The 25,721-nt window shown below is 43.1% G+C and overlaps 1 protein-coding gene across 11 annotated transcripts in view; it reads left to right on the top strand.

The window, feature by feature from the left end:
* CADM1 (cell adhesion molecule 1) overlaps positions 1 to 25,721 on the top strand; it is a 351,944-nt gene that overhangs the window by 294,924 nt on the left and 31,299 nt on the right. For 7 of the 11 annotated variants that reach the window (XR_016220326.1, XR_016220321.1, XR_016220320.1 and 4 more), the window contains exons 6-8: positions 9,287 to 9,386; positions 12,484 to 12,656; positions 18,237 to 18,326. Coding sequence is in view for 8 of the 11 variants with exons in the window: in XM_089312863.1 (XP_089168989.1) it covers positions 9,287 to 9,386; positions 12,484 to 12,656; positions 18,237 to 18,326 (363 nt within the window). In the remaining 3 variants the exon portion in view is untranslated. Of the gene's footprint in view, positions 1 to 9,286; positions 9,387 to 12,483; positions 12,657 to 18,236; positions 18,327 to 23,558; positions 23,676 to 25,721 lie in introns of those variants that run through there. The other 4 variants (XM_002708408.6, XM_002708410.6, XM_002708409.6 and 1 more) reach the window with 2 other exon arrangements.

Below are 25,721 nucleotides of genomic sequence, written 5' to 3'. Positions count from 1 at the left end.
CAGTTTGCTGTCCGCCATGGCAGTTCTTTGAAGACCAGCAGCGGCATAGCTGGATGGCTGTGAGGAAGCATGAGATTAGTTAGAATAATCCGCATGTGTGTTGAATAATGTTAGACATTCTGTGAGGAGAAACATGCCTGTATTTTTGAGGTCATCTAAACTCACAGACAGAGGTTCTTAACCTTTTTGGCAATCACTGACCCCTTTAAAAATCCTCTGATAGCTCTAGACCTGCAAAAGATGAATACAGTCACGTAGCTACCACATCTGCCCAGCATTTAACAATCCCATTTTGCTCTGAAAGTTTTCCTAATTTCCCTCTTCAAAGGTCACTTTGACGTGTTTTGCTGTGTTCTTGGGTCATCTGTACTCTTTATTTACAGTTTTTCTTTAAATCACTTGATTTCTTTATTCTAACTGAAATATACGTGAAAGGACTTTTAAAAATATGAATTTTGCTTGTTTATCTACATTTGTCTAATAAACATTAAAATAAGTATATGGATATTCTTTTTTTAATGTCCTTTCCTTCTCCACCTAAACAGATTTCTTATATTATCAGTGATAAACACTATCACAAGGAAATACTGAGCCCTTCATGGACTTCAGATTCTCTGAGTAAATAAGATGACCTTGGGGCAAGTCTAACCTGATATGAGTGCTATTAAGTGCACTCACTGTGTTTAACCCTGACCCATTTTGGCCCATGGAGGTTTATGGAAATGTCTCTCCACTCCATCTAAGACAAATGGATGTTAACCAGGATATGAATAGGGTTAAATGACAGATAATAGATTTGAATTCAGTGTAAGTTATATCCTTTCTAAAAAATAAGAATTTTTTTAAAAAAGAATAAGAACAGGAAATAATTGTATACTCTTAAATATCTTTTCTCTTTTTTAAAAAAAAATTATTAATTTATTTGAAAGAGGTATACAGAGAGAGAGAGAGAGAGAATCAGGGAAGGAGGGAGGGGGAGAGAGAGAGAGAGATCCTATCTTCTAGTTCACTCCTCAAATGGCTGTGACAGGCAGGGCTAGAGCCAGGAGCCAGGAACTTCTTCAGGGTCTCCCATGTGGGTGCAGGGACCCAAGCATTTGGGCCATTTTCCACTGTTTTCCCAGGTGCTTTTAGCAGGGAACTAGATTGGAAGTAGGGAAGCCAGACTGGAACCAGTGCCCAAATGGGATAACAGCATTGCAGGTGGCAGCTTAACCCGCTATGCCACACTGTCAACCCCTTAAATATCTTATTTTATGAGGAAAGGGGAGGAAGGATAAAAAGATGGGAAAGTTTACACTTCTCCCCCTAATAAACAGGAGTGCCACCATATCACATAGAAGACAAGGCCTGAGCTACAACTTGGAATTGCTTTTGTCTTGTGGATCTAAGTACTAATTAATTGAACCAGAATTGTGCAGTGTTTGTTTGCTAGTACCCTTATTTGTGGTACCAGGAGAAATTGTTGTGCCCAATTATGTGAGAAATCAGCCAGATGTGTATGCTGTCATACTTTTAATAATCCTTAAGTTTTTGGTGAGTACAGATATTAATTGTGTAGTATGCATTGAAGTGATTAACATCAATGTAATTTATTATCTGGAGATTTCTGAACGTAAATAAATGAGTTGTTTTGTTCAGCAAGGTGTTGACCCCTTCAGAATCAGTGAATTAAAGTCCCCCCCTTTTTATTATAAATATGAAAGGCACCACAATCAACCAAGTGTTCAGTTATTTGATTTTCTGGGGCATTAGCCGCTCTTGTTTGTGACATTTCCCTGTTGGGTGCTCGTTTGCAAGCTCATTAATAAGGTTTTCTCATAGGAATGTTGCTGGGAATGAGGAACATATAGTAGGGCTCTTAGTTTTCCAGCTTTCATTCTGAGACTCAGCAAGGGTACCGCAGCAGCACGCAGTTAAATGTTTGAAACGCAAAATAATTACATTTGCGGCTAGAATTCAAAGCTCTGTTTTCTTAGATGTTATGCAGTGAACGGTTTTGCTTTTTACTGTTCTCAGCTATATGACCCCAAAATCTTCCTGTGCATTTTTTCTTGCAAATGCCAGCACAGGTGGTATTACCCAAATCTGCACTGTGCTCCGTTATAGCAGAGTGTGATACAATTGTAGCACAGTTAGTACAGCTTCAGATCCCAGGGAAGGCACTCTTGTCAAATAAAAGCCTGTTTAAAGGAGAACAGTTCACTGTCTGCGCGTTAAAAGGAAGCTGTCTAAATAGCATCAAGGTGGCAACACGTAGCGACATAAGCTGGGAATTCAAAGAAGAGCTGTGACCCTCAGTATGGAATTCAGATTGCAGTGCACAAGGGGGGGAAGCCTTCCTGTGGACGCAGGCGAATATGAAACCCTTGAATTACTGCTGCGTGTCTTTTGATTTCACCCATCATAGCCTTGCTGTTTAAAATATTTTGCAAAAATTCTCATTTTGTGAGGCTTGTGTGTGTGTGTGTATGTGTGCACGTGCACACGTATTTGCAAAAAACAACGACAAAGAATTGAAGAGATGAGTTTTGAAAGGGAGAAAGAAAACAAAGCCTGTCGAAATAGGTATCTGAATGCCTTCCCTGCTCTGATTATCATCTGACAGTTAATCGTGTATGTGGGCATCATTTTCAAAATGAGTTTTATTGACTAGATGTAGCCAGGTATTTTATAAATCCATATTCTTGTGCAGCCAAGGTGCAGGGAGGGGTAGGTTTTGTTTTGTTTCTTTTTTTCTTTCAGTCCCTCAACTGGGGGACAATTGGGCATTGAGGAGATGATCAAAACTTCCTCCTTATCTGTGCCAAAATAAATGTTTCTCTGGTATCGATGGTGCCCTGCAGGGAAGGAGGAAGAAAAACCTGGAAATCGGAGAATCTTCCCTGCGTAGAGTAGAGGATAAGACTTAGCTTCCAGGAGCAGCTCCTCTGTCTCATCCGCTCCCCCGTCAGCTCTGTTCCCAGGCTGTATTCTTCAAAGCATAATAGCTGGCGTTTTCAGATTTGGCCTGTTTCTCTCTGATCTCTAGTTTCTTTTTTAACAGAATGCGATCTTCCTTCCACTCTCCATTTCAATTTTTTTAAAGCAATGAATAGAGTTTCAGGGAGGTTATTTCAGTATTTATTAGTCCTCATGAGATATAATCGCAGTATGGAGACCCCCTGATTGAAGCTAATTTTTTAACCTATCATTTTTTGTGATAACTGAGTAGTGGTGGCCCTAAGCTCCTGAGGTTGTAAGGGCTTTGGATTGTTAGTGATACATTCTGCAGTATGCAAGGGAGTGGAGAGCAGCGAGTTGACTGACCGACACTGAAAAAAATAGAATGAAATTTGGGCCAAGTGCATTATGAGTAAGACCCAGATGACCCTTGAAAGGCAGTCTCCACCTTCTAAAGGCCCACTCTGCAGGAAGAAGCCCGTTTGACTAAGGACTCTCTTCCCACCCCTCACCTACTGTATTTGTGAAAGATGCATCTCTGGGCTGCAGACACCGAACACTTAGACGGTGAAACTTATCTTCCAGTGTACGCTCTTCACTCATTGGGTCAGATTTTGATTCTGTGGAAGGTTAAATGATAGTGAAGCTGGCATCTAAAACAAGAAAAGAATGGGCAAACAACATCCTTTATGAATTCCCTTGAGATACCACTTGGAGATCCACCAGAAATGCTAAAGTAAATGTGTACTGAAATGGAATGCATGAACCGTAACACTGGGGCTGGACTTCGCATTTTGAGAACTCGATTGATCTTCCAAAAGAAAAACACATTGTATTTTGTGATGAGGACTAAGCTGAATTTATGATCAGATTATTTTTTTTAAATCAGTGGTAAACCCAGGAGTAGAAATTCATGCCCCAATATTTCTCCATTTTCTCATTTGTTCATTCCTCCCTTTCTTCATTCATTTAGCACATAGGTGTTGAGTGCCTGCTGTGTGCCAAGCACTGGCAGTGTTCTGGTTACCAGGAATTTCAAAACAAAACAAAAAAATCTTACCAAAGTAAAAATCTTGCTTGTGCCAAAAATCTTGCTATATGGATTTCCTTGCCCAGTATTTGCTTTTAAATTTTGAAGATTTCTTCAAAGATATGGAAGAGGGCTCTGTGGGTATGTACCTGGTTTAAAGTAGGAAAAGAGAGGTGTGGGAACACAACTTTCTGTCCCAACATAATGGAATAAAACTTGATTCTGTTTGGGTAAATGGTCATTTTCATATCCACAGAACTATTTGCAAGCTGCTGAGGGGGAATGGCATTGCGCTGTGGCGACACAGCACATGCTGCTTAGCCCACGTCAGTCCCACCAGATTTGCCTCACCATACAATAGTTCAGCCGTCCTCAGGCGTGCAGATGAAGTGCTCCGATCCATACTGCAGATATAGTCATGCTGCAGATGGAACAGCAGGAGGTCCTTCACCTTGCAAACAAACAAACAGCAGAGAAAATTATTCATGAACATTACGGTGAGCATAGAAAGCCAACCCTTTGCAAGATGGTCTCTGTTAACTCCTCTGAGAACTCCAAGTGACTGTTCTCTAACCAGTCCCGGTCACCTTGTACTGCTAGACACTGGCCTCTTTTAGTTACAAAGCTGTCCTCTTCCCAATGATTTAGAAACCATATGGGGGGGGGGGGGTTACTTCTTACTTTGAGCTCAAACAGCTCTTAATACTCACCAAATCTCAGGTTAATCTTTGTATTGTCGTTCTACTTCGAACTGCAATAATCCCCCGTGATTGACAAAGACCCCTCAGTCAGTGCTTGCCCATGTGAATGCGCAGGGGCTGACCCAAGCCCTCTCCCCAGCCCTTCTGATAGCATCTGTGCCCGCACAGCCCTTGAGTTCTCCCTAGCAGGACTTGAGACAATTAGCACTTGATCCACAGGGATCGAATCCCACACACACTGGTGTGTCAGATTACTGGATGGGTGGAGCCGGCATTGTGCACAGAGTTAAGCCACAGCCTTCCATGCCAGCCTCTTATATGAGCACTGATCAAGTTCCAGCTGCTCTACTTCTGATCCAGCTCCCTTCCAATGCACCCGGGGATAGCAGCAGAAGATGCCCCAAGTACTTGGGCCCCTGCACCCACATGGGAGGTCTGGATGGAGTTTCAGGCTCATGGGCTTCAACCTGGCCCAACCCCAGTTGTTGTTGCCATTTGGGGAAGTGTACCAGTGGATTGAAGCTCTCTCTCTCTCTCTCTCTCTCTCTCTGTCCCCCACCCACTCTGTAACTCTACCTTTCAAATAAATAAAATCTTTTTTTAACAACAACAAGAGAATATTGGATGGGTTGTAAGTAAGGAACACAAAGAATCTATGAGCCAAATGCAGTTGCAGAAGAGATTCGCACTCAAGCCCTGAGACCTGGGTGCAGTCAGCACATCGAGAACATTTGGTGCCTGCATTCTCTGATGCAAATATTTCTCAGGAAGACAGGGAAGGACAGGGAGCCCCTGGGATAACAGACCTCCTGCCAGGGCATCAGGGTGACTTCCCCTCGCCTCAGCTCCCTGCCTCTCTGCTCCATGGGAAGAGGGGCATCCCAGTCTAAAGGAAACTGCAAAGTACCTTTTTTATAAATAGAAAAAGAAACTCAAAGACCTGCTATGTTGGTGTCAGGCTCTGGAGAGGAGACTGTCTGTGCCTTTTCATTTACATAGGGAATTGAAATACAGGTTACGGAATCTTGAGTTCCATCTTCTGAAAAGACCATAGAATGTGGTGCAAGGTCAGACTGGCATGAAATCAATTGTAATCTGCCAGCAAGCCGTTCTAACCTCCTTAAGAGTTTCCCTTTATATTTTTCGCCTTTATAGAGAGAGCAAAATACATTAAAAGAAAGTCTCATCAAATCAGAATGTCTTTCTAATATTATTTTTTTAATTGGTTGCTACTGTAGTGTGACCTAAAACCTCTTGGTATTTAACCCTCTGTGCAACTTTGACTAATGAACAAATTTTGTCTGCTATAGCAGTCTTGTTAAATGTCTTTTATGGGGTTTTAAAAAAAATTACATTGTATTATGAAAACCTCAGATCCTTCCACCTAATTGATTGGCTGTTGGTGATGCCATCTCTCTAACTGAAATGTTCCTTAAGTGCAAGGACCTAACTATTTTTCTCCTTTTTATGTAGCAGTTCCATTTCTTAATGACACGAAGCCTCTCTGAGCGATGCATTTCTGGGCAGCTATTGCACTTGGGTAGGAAGTGTCATCTGGCTTTTATAAGCCTTGTGCCTCACAACCCCAACTGAGGCGTAAAATGATCCCCCAGAAAATGTACTGGGCCTTCACCTCATTACTTAAAAATAAATCTTGGAGTCTGGTTCTGTTTTCGAAAAGATTTGGTGGGTTATACCATTTGATTTATGAACATAATTAAAATATAAATGACGAGCTCTGGGCTCCTCAATCAGCCATCTGGATGGTTCAGTATTTTGACATCCTCATCTTGTAGTCAAGAACTCCCTGAGAATTGAATGCCCCTCCACTCTAGAGGTGCAGGGACATCCCAAGGTTTCTCTTCCACCTGTTGAGAACACTTCAGGTCCTCTTTCAGGACAAAGGAAGGAAAACAGAATTTGTTTTCACGTGTCCATCACCCGAGACTGGATCTTGGCACAAAGACCTTCTATTTGGTTCCTGGGCTGGGCTTAATGATAGTGGAGCTGCCTGTGATCAGTTACCATGCCTGTACACACTGTGTGTGTCAATGGAAGAGGACATTTTTCTGTACAACACAAGCAAGATTAATCTTTGCCTTTTCAGCCAGGTAACCGTGGCCATTGTACCCAAAAGTCATTGGTAGATGTTCCTGCAGAAACCTAAATTGGGAAAAACAGTTATCAGAATCGTGGGAATCTTTTCTGTGGCATGGTATGTGATTTTTCCAGGTGTAGCAGTCCTTAGTTTGTTCTTCCTACTTTGGGTGAGTAATTGACAACTGCTAAACAGCTCATTAGGAACATAAAACAGCATTTAAGTAGAACAGACTCGACGATGGCACTGAAGAAGCAGGGTGGAATAGATTTTTCAACGCTTTATTATTTATGAAAGTTGAGCGTGTAAAACCTTTAAGGCACTGTACTGAAAAATATACACTCTGTTTGTTTATGAATTACATGAGGAAGAAAAGTAGAAACTTTCCACCTGGGGCAGTGAGCATTCTGCTTCTCCTTAATTAATGGGCCAAAGTTAGCAGTGCATGAAAATAAAAGTAGCACTTCCATGGATCAGAGATTACTTTAAGAAAATGTTGTATTTCAGCCCAAACTTAGGGCCTTAAATTTAGCCTCACGCAGAATGCTTCATGGGTAAGAATGACAGAGGTCCCCTAACCAGGAATTCCCTAAGTGCTACTGCTTCTGGGTCTGAACTATTAGGGAACAGGTTTGTTACTACCCATGTCTTCAGTGTCATAACCTTCCCCTATTTCTCTTTTCATGTCTTTTCAAATAAATGTTGGTAACTATGTGTGTGTGTGTGTGTGTGTGTGTGTGTGTTTTACACCATCAAAAGCAATAGACCCACATACATCACCCAGTGGTTATATTTGGCCTAAGAAGTGGCCAGCAGGTCTAGAAGGTGGTATCCAGAAGCTCTTGCCTCATCCCAGCAGCTGATGATAGTTCAAGGTCATCCTATTTATCCTTTATGTAGATTTCTCCCTTTAATGACTTCTTTCCCAAGTTAGTTATCAGGATCTGGGAACCTCTCTTCCACTTTGCCCTCAAACATTTCCTTTGCCATCAAGTCCAAGAATAGAACCGTTTTACTTGCAAGGATCAGCTGCTGTTTGTGGGTCTATTAACTTGATGTTCTCTGTCGAGGACTTACTGGGCAGTGCACACTGGGGAGTGTACCAAGGGGCTCTCTTAAAAAGGTTTTGAATAGTGCATGATTTTCCGAGACCTTGACAAAGGTCTGTGATAGGAAGAGGACTACAAAATGCACGCGGGCAGCCGCGGTGAGAGAGGACATCCTTGTGCAGCATTATGGAACTGTGTGCAGGGTGAGAGTGATTGAGCCCTGCCGCATCTCTGTCTTCTCCGTTATTCCGTAGGATGAATGTTAATGAGCCAGCCACTGCTTGTGAAAGGCCATGGGGCTGTTGTTTAGCTGGTATGCTTGTCTGAGAAAGTAAAACTGTGGTGAATTGTTTTGACCTTTCAGCCAAATTATGTCTTGACCTCTAACATTTATTGCTCTTGGGTACATTTCCAAAAATATACACTTACAGAGGCAAAGAATTAAGTGAGAAAGCTGATTTAGGGATTAATGGCTGGTTAGTTTAGCATAGAAAATAAAATGTCCTAATCGCATTCAGGTCTTCTGTGTGACTGTGTGTGCACCTGTGTCTGTGTTCATTCCCACTTCCTCGGCTCGCTTCCCTGCTCCTCCTGTCATTCATCTCCCCCCACCGTGCCCCAGACACCCACACACTCGCGAGACAGTTGTAAGGAGAGTGTGGAAAGAAGAACAGTTGCAGTGGTCACCTAAGACTCCACTGCATTAGGAAGCTATCATTGGCTTGAGTTATGGTTGCCATTGGGAAATGCCATTCTGAATCAACAATACATCCTCATACACCTTCCACGGGTGATCTCTGTGGCCTCGGACAAGCTACTTCACTCTGTGGCTCCCAGAGTTCTCATCCCTATAGCTGGGCTTCGACCACCCCTGGGAGTGCCAGTTTCCTATCTTCTTAGGGTGTTTACCCTGAAATGTCCAAGAGTTTCATTACGGGCCACCTAAACCTACTGGTTCTATTCCCCTGAAAGCCATTCGAGTGGAATTCAGAAGTTCTGCTTTTTCCATTTGCAAACAAGAGCATGGAAGAGGCACACTTATTAATATGCAGTGTCATAATGTATTGTCACATAGTAATATATGATATATGATAAAATGTATCAATTCTGAGCACCACAAATATCTGCGGCTTCACCTCAGCATGAAGGCAAATGAGTTTCCTTTAGCTTGAGTGAGTTCGGAGATAAACTTCAATGTAACAAAATGTATTTCACAGGAAATGTTTGATGTGGCACAGTTGGCTTATGAATCTCTTATCTATTTGCGGTTCACTCCTTAGAGTTATTAGTCAATTTAATTTGAGCAAATGCCAGGATTACTAACTAATTAGAAGGATGTTACTGAAGGCACGCGGATGGGGAGAGAGTCAGCGCTGGTAGCGTGGGGTTTGTGGCAGCGTGCGAGTCTGATTTTGCCTGATGATACCATTTGCTAAACATTATACTTTGTGTTGTTGTCACACAGATAAGCCTCAAGTGCATATTCAGATGACTTACCCTCTACAAGGCCTAACCCGAGAAGGGGACGCGCTTGAGTTAACATGCGAAGCCATCGGGAAGCCCCAGTAAGTTCTGAAGGCCGAGGTTGGCAGAGGGTCGTGAACAGTAAATGTCACAACACAGAGATGAGCGTTCACAACTCATTGGCCTGTCACCTGTCTCCTGCTCGAAAGAATGGACGATTTTTCAGGAAATGCAGAATAGCAAATAAGAGGGGATGTAAATAAACGTCTGTGGGTCCTCATGGTCAGGATGGGGAGAAAAATTAAATGCCAGCTAAGGTTGAAATCTCAGCTGATTCCATTTTGGCATCATCAACATGATTTTCAGGACTATTTTACCACACACACACACACACACACACACAAATCTTAAGTTTTTTAGTAGTCTCACAGTTTAATGATATAGCTGCTACCTTCTATGCAGATATCTAACCTGCTACAAAGATGCTTTTGAGACTTAAATGAAGCCGCTCTGTTCAGGGCCAGCTGTAGGCACATGAATTCCCCCTGCTTGAATTTTGCATCTCCTTCCCTCAGAGGAAAGTGTCAGACTTGAGCCTTAGAGATATTTTTGTTATAGTAAGGAAAGGTTCAAGAACTTTTCCCAAGGAAGATGTGCATGCCACTGCCTCAGAGAAGAAGGAGAACTAACTAAACCTTTGATTTGATTGAAAAGTCTGAAGGAACTACCTTGCCGTTCCCTGCTAAGCGACCTAAAGTGAATTAGAGGACCCGCACGCTTCACCACTAATACAGCAAAAACACCGTGAGGCAGTGCTCCTTTAAATCTTACTCAGTTTTCTTTGGGAAGGGGGAGCTTCCCTTCATCTTTCTTGTTCAGACTGTTTTAAACTGCTTTCAGGAAGAAGCAACGTGGGCTCCTGAAATAGAAGAACGGGTCAATGCTGGGATTAAGGGCACTCAAACTTGTAGTGGTGCCCAACAAAAACCAGCATTGAGCTCCCTCTGCTGTCCCTGTGATATGATTTGGTTTCTCCGTGCAGAGCTTTGCTCAGCGGCATTGTCACAGTTTTCATTTCAAGAACTCAGAGCATCTGAACCAAAGTCCCCCAGAAATCTCTGGAAAGGATTCTCCCCGGGGTAACTGAGGAACCATCTATTACAGGAGTCCTGGGAGCCGAAGCGAAGCCTGGCTCCTGTCAGTCCTCTCATCTCCCTTCAACCCTCCCTGTTTCTGTGCTACCTGGCCGTGGTCTAGAATTTACTTCTCTCTGTGCTAACCATCTGGAGCGTTAAAAATGACCTTTAGGTGATCTTCGTTCTGTTTTGCTTTGCCTCTGGTGTTCCCCAGTTACTTGGTTTTGAACACTTCAAGCTTTGTACTCTTTTTGAGCACTGCAAAAGATTCAGCTCTTTCTCTGTGTAAACTGTTTGAATTATGCCCTAATTAGCAGCTAACCTTACCTCCAAAACAATCCAGTGGAGGGAGAAAAAAAAACTTCCGAGGCCTCTTGCCACCTTGCAATACCTGTATTCAGCCACATTAACCACACTTACAGTATAAGGCTTGCTAACCTATATTTTGTTTCTGTATTTTTTCCCCTGAAGAAGGTACTGTGTTCAATTGAATGTGCCACGGGGACAGTAAATTACATGTTTCCTGCAGGACATTTATGCCAGAGAGGGTATTTGTTTGTTGCTCTCAAATAGGAGCGGGTATATGGTTGTGTGAGCAGGCACGCATTACTGGGCTGCTATCCCTTCTAGCATATTACCTATTTATTTTCTCAAGAAATTGCATACAATAAAAATGGTAATTTAACTTGCCATTAAATGTTGTGAATAGTCTCAGCTCTTACCCCCACTGATTGTTTCAGCTGTCAAGCAGCAGGACATTAGGCCTGATTGCCAGGCAAACCCATTTGCCATTGCCTACAAGGAGGACATATGCGTCCTAATTTTTAAATAATTTACTGGGGTGTGATGACAAAGGCATGTGTAATTAAAGAAAAATTGTAACTTCACATCCCATTTGAAAATTGGAATGCTACTTGACAGGGCTAAGGTGTGTCGCTCCTCAGGAAGCGTGGGTCTCCCGCCATGTTGCGGCTCCTGGAGGAGCAGGAGGAACTGGACGGAAGTGACCTCTGGGCGCAAATCTGTGGCACCCTTCCTTAGGGAAGTTTCCAGATGGAGTGCTCCATGCAGCCTCCGTGCAGAGGAGGTGGAGGCAGACGCCTTGAAGAGTGGGTTTCAAAGTTACTTGATGTGTGTGCATTTTGAGTTCTGGAGCATCTTCCGCAATTTGCTTTTTCCTAATGGATACAAATGCGGTACTATAAATCACCAACACAAACTCGTCTCTGATGAGCAAGTGCGGGAGGACCTAAGGAATCCATGTGGAGATGCACTCCAGGTGATTACCTGAGAGCCATACCCTCGAGCTCGGAGGACTGACTGCAGGTGCACACGCAGGGGAGGAGTCTGTACATAGGTGGGCCTGGGAGAAAGCAAGCAGGGGCAGTGTGCCAAGAAACAGACAGATGAGGTGGGCCAGGACATCGGAGAGAACAGTGGCGTCTCGAGCGGGTGGAGGTAGGCTATGTGAAGGTTAAGGGGAGAGGAAGTGGTTCCACCTTTCCAGAACCAGCAGTGGTTTTTCACATAGCAGAGGCCAAAGGAAAGTGCTCTTCAAATTCTTTTGGGATTAAATTGAAAATCTATTTAAATATCAAGAGAGGCTTCTGAGCAAGGGTCTTAGTATGTTAGTAACCATCAGATCAATGCATGTATCACTAGTCAAGAGCTTGACTTTGTTCCTAACTAATGAGTTGGCTAACAATGGGTGAGCTCTGTCCTTTCTGAATTGGTGTGAAACCACATAGCAGGACATAAAAATAGGGTACATTGGATTATCTGCTGATTTGTTGAAGATGAATTGGAAGTAATGAGACCACTGCTTGTGGTCTGCTGAAAGTTTTTCAACACCAAGTCATGGTTTTTTTATTCTTATTGTACTCTAAACAGACTTTTGGAGACTTCACAGCTGTAAATCTGTGAAGTTAAAATATTTCCAGCGGGTCCTCTTTAATTGTGTCATCCTGCATGTGACTTGTCCAACGCGTGGGTGAGAGGTTTGACGCAAACTTCTTAGCAGGGAATAGTAAGGCGGCTTGTCTTTCTCCCCTTTCCTCTGCAGGCCTGTCATGGTAACTTGGGTGAGAGTGGATGATGAAATGCCTCAACATGCTGTACTGTCTGGGCCCAACCTGTTCATCAATAACCTAAACAAAACAGACAATGGTACCTACCGCTGTGAAGCCTCAAACATAGTGGGGAAGGCTCATTCGGATTATATGCTGTATGTATACGGTACGTGAGAAGATAAACCACTCTTCTGCTAGACTCGCTCGTATGTAGCTGCTACTTGGGATTCGCTCCCTAAGCCGAAAACCAAAGCCCAGTTGATCTCCTTCTAGAGCTTAAAGAAGCCTGGCCTGAGGTGGACCCCAGGTTCTCCACCTGGGACAGCAGTGACTTATCTCTCCCTTCTTTCCGTGGAGATTTCCCACCAGGTCAGTCTCTGGTCATGCTGAATAGGAGAGCTGTGTCCACAGGCGTTAAGCCGTGGAGATCACGTTAGAAGTAATGACTAAGAAATCCAGTCTTACCAGTTAGTGCTTTTCAGCACAGGGTGTTTACTCCCAGTGCTATTGTCCTGTGATACCTGGGCTAGCCTTTCTCCTGCTTTGATGAGCAGAACTATTGTGTTAAATTTCAGAGGATGCTGCAAGCCAGTAAATAGTCAGACCAATGACACGGTTCTTGGTAACTACGTAAACCTCTCTGTATCACAATTGCTTTGGACACAAATGCTGTTTTCCTTTTTTAATTTGTCTGTTTTCTTAATATCTTTTTTACAGGGTCATTAAAGCATATTATCATGAATTTCATTCTCTAATCAACAAATATTTATTGAGCATCTGCTGTGTGCCAGGCATTTTTTTAATTTATTTCCCGTTTATATCTGATTGTTGATTTTGTGGATGGTGAATATTCTCTGTTTCATTGAGAAGGGCCTTTCGCCCTAGTCTTATGAGATCAAACTCAGTCTCTTCTGTAGAATTTAAGTATCTTGGTTAGTTGTATGCCAAGAAAAAGAGCCATGAACTGACACAACACAGAATGAGCAACCAGAAGCATCAAAATGTCAATGTGCCATAAATATGTGGGTATGCGAGGCTGAGAGGACATTGCCTTCTCCATGACAGCAGGGTACATAATCCATGTCAAAGTGTGTATAACGATATGCATGGACACGCATGCATTATACATACAGGATACTTACATAGTGTAACTCATAACCTGCACACTTTCCTTGGGACAAAAACAGGAGTGGCAGCCTTACTAACCAGATAAAAGCATGCTTTTTATACCGTGTCTGTGTGGATAATACAGTCCTTAACCTGTACCTGAGTTTTTTCCTCTTAGCATAATGCAAAATTAAAAGGTCATGCCTAATCACCTCATTTGTGGACCTCTGAAGTGTGTTTTCTTTGCACACTACCCATGGCGTCTGTGGTCCGCACAAAGGAACGTGAATTCTCCCCAGTAGCAAAGGAAATCCCTGTGAAGGGAACACATTTCGGGCAGCCTGGCCCATTTCAGTTGGCAGGATCAGACGCAGGGCCGCCTCCCTCCCTCTGGCTGTACCGCGGAAGTGGTGGGAAGTCCCAGCCTCTGCTCCTCCACGTGCTGCTCACACCAGGGGCGGGACCTCGAGGAAGTCACCTCCCTTGCTGTTTGTTGCCCGTCATACAGACATTCAGCCTAGCTTGTTTACAAACCACATATTAAAGCATTGACAAATTTCCACCAGTCTATTATATGTTTGCTTGATTCAGAAGACTAAGTTATCTGGAAAAATGGTTTTGATTTATTGTACCTACTGTTCTTACATCTGGAGCGGAGAAACAGTGTGTGATTTGATGGACAGGCAGTTTTGAATCACTTGGAGAGTAGTTTATAGCTAGCATTTGTTGAGTGCTCATTTTGTTCCACACAGTATGGTGACAGGTTTATGTGCATGATCTCATCTAATCTCCACAGTAGCACCATGAGGTCAGCATTATCATCATCCCATTTTACAGATAACAAAATGAAGTTTAAACAGGTCCTATAGTTTTCCCAGGTTCACAGGTTATTATGTATGTTTTTTATAACTATGATACTTGACTCCAAAATCCACAGCAAAGTTTGATTTTTCTTTGGAAATCCTCTTATTCTCACTGCTTTCCCCTAGAACATTTCACTCCAATTTAAGATCATCCTTAGAATTAACTCTCTGGGCCAGAGTATATTATTTGAAAACAAAGAAACAAGAGGACTGACCCCTGTTTAGAACAAGGTGTCAATATCCACATATCTCCCTAACCAAGAGGGACAACTCCCTGTGAGTAGGACTTTCACAGATCTGCAGTATATAACCTGCCTCCCTCCATCTGTGCTTTAACCGAACTTAGCATGGTAGACTGGGACACTAACCTGAGGTACTGCTAGTCTATTAGAGTACTCCAGCAATTTCGGGAGATGCTGGGTGAACTTCCATTTTAAATATTTACTAGAAAGGGAGAGGGGCCAGCGCTGTGGTACAGCGGGTTAAAGCCCTGGCCTTAGGCACTAGCATCCCATAAGGGCGCCAGTTCTTGTTCCAGCTGCTCCTCTTCCTATCCAGCTCTCTGCTGTGGCCTGGGAAAGCCATGGAAGATGGTCCAAGTCCTTGGGCCCCTGCACCCATGTTGGAGACCTGGAGGAAGCTCCTGGCTCCTGGCTCCTGGCTTCGGTTCACGCGGCTCCAGCCATTGTAGCCATCTGGGGTGTGAACCAGCAGATGGAAGATCTTTCTGTCTCTGCCTCTCTCTGTAACTCTGTCTTTCAAATAAATAAAATAAAATCTTAGAAAGGAAGGAAGGAAGGAAGGGAGGGAGGGAGGGAGGGAGGGAGGGAGGGAGGGAGAGAGAGACAGGGAGAGAATATCTTCTATTCAGTGGTTCACCCTCCAAATAGCCACAACAGCAACAGCTGAGGCTGGACCAGGCCACAGCAGGAGCCAGGAGCGCCACCCAGGTCTCCTGCGTGGCTGACAGGGGTTCAGGTATTTGAGTCATCATCTGCTGCTTCCCAGGCACCGAAGCAGAGTAGCAGGGACTCGAACTGGCACACTGACCTGGGATGAGGGTGTCCCACGTGATGGCTTTGCACACTGCATCACAGTGCCCACACTGGTGGATAGATTTTGCTTTCTAAAGCTGATTACAACAGTTTTTGAAGTACTTTATAAACTAAAAGTTGACATTCCTCTAAGACATTTAATTCTCCACTATATTTCCAGAAGCTAGCTGGTTAGTGCTCAAGACCCAATTCATTTTGGTTTATTTAGCCGTTACATGTCACTAATAAAGTCCTATATTTTCTTAAATAGTGGCTTTCTGATGTATATATTTATTTGAAAGGTGGAGCTACAGAAAGATAAAGAGAGAAAGACAGAGGAGAGAGATCTTCCATCTGCTCGTTCACTCCTTAAATGGCCACAATGACAGGGGCTTGCCAGGCCAAAGCCAGTAGCCTGGAGCTGTATCCAGATCTCCCACATGGGTGACAGGAGCCCAAGTACTTGGGCCATCTTCTCCTGCTTTCTTAGGTGCATTAGCAAGGAGCTGGATTGGAAGCAGAGCAGCTGGGGTTCAAACAGGCACTCATATGAGATGCTGACATTGCAGGTGGCAGCTTAACCTCCTGTATCACAACACCGGCTCCTTCATGTTGTTCTTATTGCTAGAAATAAGCTCAGCATCGAGGTTGTACTTATTAATGAAATCCAGTCATTCAGGTTACTTGAGTCAGATATGAAGGACAGTAGTTGCCACAGAAGTGATGAAGGTAATTGAAAGTGTGTGATGTTCACAAAATGAGAGGGACCTTTCTCTGAAGCCTGTACCCTCAGTAGTCTTGTCTACCTCTTGATTCATAATCGTATTTTCAAATTGCCTTCAGGTCCATTTTGGTTGTAGTGTGGACATCACACACTTTGGGCCAGTACTTTTAGAAATAGGCCTGGAAATGGCATTAGGGCTTATCAGGGGAGCTCTCCACACACAGATGTTTTTCTCAATGGTCATGTCATAATTGAAGAAAACCAGAAGAACCGATATTAGCTGTCAGCATGCTGGACAGCCAGCACCTCTCTGGATAGGGTTTAGCTGTGTGGTGGAGAGAGCAGGGGTCTTCATTGCTAGGCTCAGGGGTGCACTTGGTTCCACCCTCCCTCCACTGGCACCTGCAGCAAGTGCGGGTTCATCTCCGTGAGCTGTCAGATCACAAAATGCAGAGCCACCTGTGGCCTCCGTGGAATGTACCAAGGTGCAAGGCTGAACACAACACCTGAGTCACAGAATTGCTCAGCCTGTTCTTTTTTAGAGATGATTTCATATCACTGATTTAATCATTGCTTCTTGGAGGAGAATGAATTTTGTTTTGTTTGGGTTATATGAATGAAATCCTTTTTCGAATCATGTGAGGCTGCTTTAAACATGGCTTGAACTGCTGAGTCCCCACTTTAGAGGAGCCAAGTCTCCTGCAAAACTGAGCAGTTTGCCATTCATTGTTCACTATCAAGTTCATATACATAGAGTTGTGTAAAAGAAGCGGTAGGTGAGAAAAATTAAAACCTTGGATGATTGAACCATGGTAGGAATCATTTGACACAGACCTCACAAGCAAGCACCAAAATCATGTTTTGATAAACTTTTGCAAAGTTGGTACCAAGCCCAGTGAAGGTGCAGTGTGTAATTAAAGTTTTGACGTATTAATTAGACAATCTGAGAGCTCACTTGAAGATAAAAGGACACCAGATGTGTCAGGCAGAAAAAGTTGATGTGCTTTAGATAAAACTTAAAATCAAAAGCCTTCAGTTCGTCGTAGGCTCTATTATAGCAGAATGATTGCTTAGTTCAAAGTCTCGTTGACAATTTAACACATTCAGTTTGATCATTTGGGCTTGGAGTTTTTTTTTTTTTTTTTCCCTCTTTCATATTTGCCCTTGCCTTATCCCCAAATAATTTTAAGATGATAGAAGAATTACAGTTTACCAGATACCCAGCCGAGGTTTCCCTATCAGGTTCCTGGGCTTTGAGGGTTGAGCCTCACTTCTGTTTAGTTCTCTTGTTTACAAGATGGAAAACGTTCTTTCAGTTTCATCGTTGTAGTCCTCTTGGGTCAAGCTTTTAACATGAGCAAAGGCAACTTATTAATATTTATAAGTTGTAAAATTTATTGACTTTTAAAAAATAAAATCTCAGTAAAATCTCACATGCCTGGAACTTGATATTTAGTGGTGACATTCTCTCTTCTTTGTATTTATCACGAGTACAGAAGTAGTTTTACGTCCTGCTGGGATGTATTGATGGAGAATAATGAAGTTAGCAGTCACAGAGTGCAAGTGTGCAGGGGCACGCTCATCCTGGCTGATAGGAGCCCTTTAAATAGAGCAGCACCCTCTCCTCCTCTCTCCTCCCATCTGTAAAAGCATAAACGAAATGACAGCCATTGTACTCTCTCGGTGCAACTTGCTTTAACCTCGCCTTTAAAAGCTGGTGGGTGTGGGGGTGTCGTATATGTTGATTTTTCCTCACTTTCCTATTTCACATCTCCTCATCCCTGATTCACTTCATTAATTAAAAACAATCTCTTTTCTTCTTTTCTTAGCTCTTCCAACTAAGGCTTTGGAATATATATTACAAGGCAGAGATCTCTGAAGGGAAAGAGCTTTTGGTTTTAAAGGGGAAGTCAGTCATCAAGCAAACATCTCAATGTCCTCATGCCTTTGTTTTGTCATTACTGGTCATTGTTGTGTTCAGCATTGTGGGTTTGATTTTCCTTTTTTTTTTTATCCAGATCCCCCCACAACTATCCCTCCTCCCACAACAACCACCACCACCACCACTACCACCACCACCACCACCACCATCCTTACCATCATCACAGGTATGGTACTTTCATTGCCATTGAAAATTGTCCTGAATGTGTATTGTCTTTCTGGAATGTATAAAGAGAAGACAAGAAGCTACCTTGAAATCCTTGGAATTCAGTTAATTGTTCCTTTATTTTGGAACTCCAAAGACATCAGATGCTATGTTCTTAGACCTCAGGAAGTCTTCAACACCCAAGTATTTAACAGCAGATCAGACATTTTGCAGCCTACACATAAGGGAATTGTTTTTTAAGCATCACTATTCAAAGCGAAACACTAGGGAAAACGGCAGCCTGGCTACTGGAGGACCTGCCGATAGCTTCTGCTTAGCCACGGTTGATGAAATGGTAAGTATTGTGGCTTCGGATCTTGTCCTTGTCTTAATCTCATCTTAATCCAGATGAAGGAAGATGCACAGCCCCAGCTTTCCCAGGCTTTTGCGGGCCAGGCTACTAAACTTGAAGACATCCTTCCTGCTCTAGAGAGTACCTGCTGACAGCGTTCCTACCTGTTTGTGCTGCCTCGGTAGTCACAGGAGATCAGAGCAAGTCATCCCTGTCTTTTCCATGCTCAGCACTCCCCTTCCCCTCCCCGCCCTCCCCTACCTGTTGGAGGGGTGGCCAAGGCAGCCACAGTGATTCTAACTCTGTGGCTTTCTCTTTGGGCTCTCTAAAACTCTTATTCAAATGAGTGTCACTGTCTCATTTCTAACTATCACGAAGGGAGACGTTTGTCCCCTAGGCCCCTCTGGTTCTCCACGGGCTCTCTTCTATTGCTTGGTGCTGCTCATCTGGGAGCCTTGGAATTCGTCCACCACCAGCAACCCCCCCCACCCCCCGCGCCCAAATCAAAAGCTAATGGCTACACCATGTTCAACTTGACATAAGGCCTTCCCGATCACTGTGTCTAGGTACCACCCACAGCAGCATGTAAAAGTCATTATTCTATGAGGAAAAAAATCTCTTGCAGCAATAATTCTTTCCCTTTATTCTGTTGTCTTGCAAGCCTGCAAGGTCTCTCTGTGGCCCGTCCTGGCCTGGACTTCTTTGTAAACGCTGAGTGTCTCACTCAGCGTTCTTCATGCCAGCTCCGCTCAAGCACGCTGGATACACCTGCTGGCCTTTGCACTGACCGTCTGGGGACATTTTCACTTTGCACAGCAGCTGGTGACCTAGAGATGACAATCGATCAGTTCAAGGGAATTGGGGGGGTCTCAGTAGTTGATGACATATTACGATAGATTATGTAAACTCATTTTTCTTCACCTTCGTGACAGTGGAACAAAGAACCCTTAAATAAGCCACTACTAAGGACTCTTCTAAACATTAGTCACAAAGCAATCAGTGCCTGTATTTAATTTAAACTCTTCTCAAAAATCCATCAATTGGTTTTTGTGTCTCCCTGCGAACTTGGCTTCATCCAGGCTGCTGCTTAAATTCCTGTGTTTCTGTTTTTACATATTTGTGAGTCTTTTCTGCCACTTAAGTAAACTCAGACGGTAAACGTAGTGAGTAGACTCCTTGCATTTTCTATATCCTGTAGAAGCATAGCATGCTCTCAACTTTGCATACCCTAACTAGGTGTTTACCTTTTGTGATTCCTTATCTCTAATCTAGTTTGTCAACCTAAATTAAGCTTGTGCTCTTGTTACCAGATTTTCATGTTTTGTGAAAGGCCCTTCGGATGGCACTGTAAGTGCATCACCCAATGTCCCATTGCCCCGCACGTTAACCTTCTACAAAAACCCTCCAGCACTCCATTATGTCACTGAAGAGGTTATCAAGGTATGAGCCAGCCTTACCACATCTCATCCTAGGAGGTTCCATGCAGACAGGTATCCAGGTTTTCATGTTAAGGCAATAGAGGCCTCTCTCACTCAGTGTATAAACATCACGTTTCCCTGTAATATGGACCTACACTTTTTTCCATTTGCAGCTGGCCTTCTCACTAGCTTGGGCCTTTCTGAAGACCCTTAACACTCCCCAGCTCCTCCCCCGACACTCAATCTTGACAACTCAGTTGCTTCAGTTCACAGCTCTTAATCCTTCACTGCAGACTAAAGCTCATCTCGTGCCCTCAAACAGCTACAACTCACCCTTATCTCAGTTCCGACTGCAAAGACTCCATGTGAGAGGAAATTTTAAAAATAAACAATGCTGTATTTCTGTCCAGTATCCGAGGTACCTTTAATAGGAGCTTGTCTTTGCTCCACCATCTCTGCTACTGGCCCCCAGGCTCAGGGTAATGTAAGATGATCTCATAGGTGCACTTTAGCCTCTTGATGTTGAATCCTCTCTACACACAAAATGCATTTGTGGCAATGAATGCCCAAGATTCTCGTTGGCACACCCAAGAGTAGTTAAACTGAAATTGCTGCTTAAAACAACACAGTGGAATCCGTTGCTTTAATGGATGTAATCTTAGAGGCTTACTGTGTCTTAACAAGCAGTCTTATATATATTTATCTTGCCCAGAAAGTACACTTGTGGAATTTAACATTTGCTCCTTTCTCCAAACAGATTAAAGGTTATAGAGCTGAATGATTCTGTGTCCCATTTTAAAAGTCCAGGCTATCCCCTCAATTTAGATTGGTTCCTAAAAACTCCTCCAAACTGAATCCTGACAAATGGATAGCTAAATTAATTTCCACTCCTTTCCTCCCTTGCACTATTTGGTACATCACAGCTACCATTAGCCCTAAAAGCTTCAACAGCCAAATCCAGTGATAGTAACACAAAGGGGGGGGTGGGGGGAGAGAAAAGCCACAGCCCAGTCATCTGTTTCTTTTCTTCCAGTCAAATGCAATAACTGAAACCCATTCCCCAGGTCAGAGTTTCATTACAAGAAAAACGTACACATGCAATAGAAAAATATTTTTAAACTCCAAAGGTCATAGTTGATTTCTGATCTCTCTGAAAGGAAGTGTTCCAGTGTTATCTTTTATCTTCCAGAACCAGGGTAATCGAATTGTTCCCCTTGTTAGGAGGCTGTCATTCTGTTTCCAGTCACCTGACTCCCTCAAAACATGGTAGTGCTTCATCCTGGAACACACCCTGAAAGCTTGTCTAGGGACAAATTGGTTTCCCAGTCTCTCAAGGTCTGAAAGGAATATTCAAAATCAGTTTGCCATATCCGCGTGGTTGTGACTTTACACTGTCCAGCTGTTAATACAGAACCGCCCTCCAAATTAAAAACAATCTGAGCGAGAGAAAAGAGTGAGGAGCCACTCCGGGCCTCGTAGCGATTTGCTGTGAGACCCCTTGGCGTCTCACTTAACCAACCGTTCACAGTCACGCGTGTTCCGACCTGTATTTCTGTGACAACTGCTGGCAGCGGGCGAACTCCAGCTCCTTTTCTTGTTTTTAATCATGTGAAGTTTTCCAAGTAGTTCCCTTCATGAAGACACATGCTGGCATGTGGAAGAGCATAATTTAAGTTGCTCCCTGGAAACCTCTGTTAAAAAACAGAGACCAGCAGTTATTACCCCAGGAGCCAGTCCCTGCCCACAGATTCCCCCAGAAAAGAGTCAGAGAGAAACCCACTGCCCATGCCCATGCCCATGCCCAGAAAAGGGGGTGAGGCTTGTTTTGTTTACAACTTTCTTTGAGTTAGTTGACTGTGCTTTATGTGATAGGTGACTGTGTTTGGTGTTAGTTCTAGTCCTTTCTCGTCTCCCAGTTGAATCAGCCTTTTTATTGTCATCATCCTACGGAAATATTTATGTGTCCCTCCTTGGTTAATGTGGGTATGGAAGGGTTGCCACTTGGTTGTGTCCCAAATTAGATGCTTGAAGTACTCTACCGTTCAGGTTGGGGGGAGTCCAACCTCTGGGTCACGCTGTACATGAGACTGTCATGAACTTGAAAAGTTCAAGCCATCTTAGAGGAAGAAATGAACAGCAGTAGGGCCCAATTCATAAGAGGTAGAGCATACCTAAATGAATGCTACTCTTTTCAAAAGTACATATCCAAGTACATGTCTTGTTTTTCTTAGAGAAGAGAAGCAGTACGGTTTTCTTACGGGCGTCTAAGCACTCAAAGACCGGGCTCCCTTGGAGAGGATGATTTCCACCCCCAGGCCCGTGCTATTATTTTGGCTTTCATGGTCTGATATTGTAAGCGTTTTGCCTCTGTACTGTGGATTACAGCACATAAATAAAGAAAGTAAGCACAGCCCTTATCCTTCAGTGATCTTTGCAAACTACGCCAGAGAAGGGAAACTCGACAGCACAGCACATGTTTTCAGTTTCTTAGGTACAAAGACTGATTCTGTGGCATGACCGTCTACATTATCATAGAGAGCTTTGCTCCACATAGAGCAAAGCTGTCTGCTCCCCAGGGTCTTACCTTAATGATTCCTACTCTGTTATTGATATTTGCATGGTACAAGGGATGTAAGCTGTCTGCTTAGAGGCATGCTTCCAACAAATACTGAGCATTCATAATATGTAGAGCACTCTGCTGGTGCCCATGGAGACAAAAGGCTCCTAAACCCCTGAAAAATGTGGTGGAAAGAATCAGCTTATACACATGAGGATTCATGGCAGACCCTGTGCAGCTGAGGTGCACAGAAGGCAGAAGGTACCACAAAAGACAGGGGAGAGTAGGACAAGAAAAGTCGGCTTTGGTCTGTGCCGCCAAAGAATGGGCAGAAAGTAGATAGCATTTGGAAATTAAGCATGAAGAGTCCAGCATTGCTTCAAGCATCTATCTTCAGTGTGTGTGCATTTTATGTATATTTATGTTCCAAGCACAGATTAAGCCATTGTTGCTAGGAAATACACATCTTTCATCCTAGAATATTTACTAAATTGCCTTTTTTAAGAGTTGGCATCCGCTCCCTTAAGACTGGTTTTCATTCATCATTTATTGAATATTCTATCAAGTGTTGCTGATATGCCAGTATGCCTGATGACAAAATATTATTCAGGCACTTGAGTAAATACTTAGGAGTCACCTATTACATAATGAGCCACCTTTTCACGTTTTTACCTCCAAAACAGTACATGTCCATTTTTATTCTGTCCTATGTGTCTGCATTTTTATTTTGTTGGTGAATTCTAAACTTGTTACAGGTCTCATCATTGCTACTCAGTTTTGATCCAGATTGATTTAAGAGGGAATGGAAGAAATTAGACTGCAGGCGGCCATCTGATTCCACTTTTTTTTTTTTTAATGGAATGAAAGGAAGTGAGATTTTTTTTTCCTTATTTTTTTCCATCATATTTTCTGTTGTTTATTTTTAAGGTAATCCTGGAGTGAAAGACGTGTTTCCATAGTAAAGATCTATCAACAAAGCAAATGACTAGCATCGTGAGAGCAGGTTTTTCAGGATTAGGAAGTACTTGGAACTTTCTCGGTAGTGGGACGTAAGGACTGGGCAAGAAGGACTCAGCCTTGGTACCCAACACAGGATGAAGATGAGGGAGATGTGTAGAGCCTGTTCCCTCCCCTCAGCAGTCACACCCCTGCAATGCCCTTCTTCCCCCCTGGCCTGCGTCTCCTGTCTCCTTTCATCCAGCGTGCACACTCAAGGTGATGCAGGAACTGTTTTCCTTGTTACATGAAGCCACTGTACAGATTCCTGTTATGTTGCAGAACATCTGGTTTGCAAATGAGAAGATCTCAGGGGCACAGCAGCACGAGTGAACAATTCTGAAGAAGCTTTTAACAAAACTTGAAATTGCTTAACAACAACAACAACAAAAACTCAACTCCCCTTCCTGCTGTTCTGTGGCACACAGTGTCTTCACTCAGAGGAGAGATGACATTAAAAAGGAAGAGAGCTTTATTATGCCTCTCCTATTTAGGCCTTTTAGCTTTAGTTCTGTTCCTATCCACTTCTCCCATCTCTAAGAACTGGGAGTTTAATTAAAGCATAACATAGATGGAAAGAAAATTAACCAGCAAAGCAGGAGAAAATAAATTTCATAGTTTAATTTCCCAGCGCTTATTTTTGCTTTCAATAGATTCCAGAGAAGTTGAAACAAAAAGGAAAGGAAAAAAAAAAAGCACCCCATATTTAATAGATAGTGGCCAGCACAGCGTAACTATGAAAACAAATTGTCAGGGGAATTCCTTGCCTGCCCTGGTGTCTGGATTTAAAGCACTTCCATAACACAGACTGAAGGGGAATTCAATTGAGAAAACCCATTGGCTCCTTATTGACTTTAGTTAAGAAAATAAACTGGGTGAAAGTGTATTAAAATATGTCTGGACTGCTTAGTGTGCCTTCATCAACGCTTATGACAATCAAAATGGGAGAATGTAGACTCCTCACGGTCTCGCACTCAAGCTGCCTCTGAGTGCGTAGGTTCTCTGGGCCACCGCGCCATGCCGGTTTGGCTGTGCACCGCGCCCCTGCCCGCCCCACCAAGCCTTCTCGCCTCGCGGCCCCGCATGGTCAAGCAGGAGCACCACAGATCAATTGGGGAAGAAAAAGTATTTAAGGTTGTGAATTTAATTTTGTCCTAGGATTTTCATTTTCATTTATGGCACCCGTTGTGTTTGAGACCACAGACTAATTTATGGATTAGTTTTTAAACCCCCAGTCTGTCACACTCCATGAACAATTCGAAGTTGGAGGGAATCCATATGAAAGGATTAGAACGTGCCACAGTGGAGCTTACACATGACTGTTGCAACTAAATATTGCCCAGCTGCCTCTCAGGCAGTAATTTTTTATTTATTTATTTATTTATTTTGCTGCTTGGTGAAATGGCTAGCAACTCTGATTTCACACATTGCCAGTGCTTTTTCGTTTTACACCGCAATGTAAAACACAAGTAAATGTTTCATTTATTCAAGAGGAGGTTCCAGAAACTATTTGTAGGAATGGGAGACTTAAGAAGAGAAGCCAGTACTTGTGAAATGTACAATACCAGTGGGAGGGCCCATCCTTGGCCCCCTTGTTTGTACGTAAAACAGGTAGAGTTGCCTGCCAACACCATGCACACTTGTAGGCTTGCATAATCATAGGATTTGTTGTTGTTGTTGTTGTTGGCCATATAAGATAAATGTACTATAAATTTGTTCTCCTTGTAATTAAAATTAAAATCAAGACTATAGCTCAAGTAGACCTTTTAATTTCATGACCCAATACCACCATTAAGTCTAATTCAACTTTATGTGACTTAGTTTTCTTAGAGGGCTTGCTCAAAGATGATTTTTTTTAAGGTCGTGACAAAATGAGATTAAAAAAAAAAAACTTTGTTAAGGTAATTAGTCACTCATTTTTCAAGCCGTTGTCGGCATGTATAACCTATAGTGGAAGTTGTTTGCTTAGACATGTAGAATGCTGTCAAGCAATATGGTGACCCCACAAATTGACTCACAAGGGTGGGCCTGCACACTTCCCCAGGCTTTGGATGAAGATACCCTAATAAATCCCACTTCAGTGCCAGGGTGTCT

The sequence above is a fragment of the Oryctolagus cuniculus genome, chromosome 1, assembly GCF_051225735.1.
Source record: "Oryctolagus cuniculus isolate XC-2025 breed Fujian yellow rabbit chromosome 1, ASM5122573v1, whole genome shotgun sequence".
In the NCBI taxonomy this organism is placed as follows: Eukaryota; Metazoa; Chordata; class Mammalia; order Lagomorpha; family Leporidae; genus Oryctolagus; species Oryctolagus cuniculus.
The sequence above is the reverse complement of the archived record's forward strand: the minus strand, read 5'-3'. Positions and strand labels throughout refer to the sequence as shown.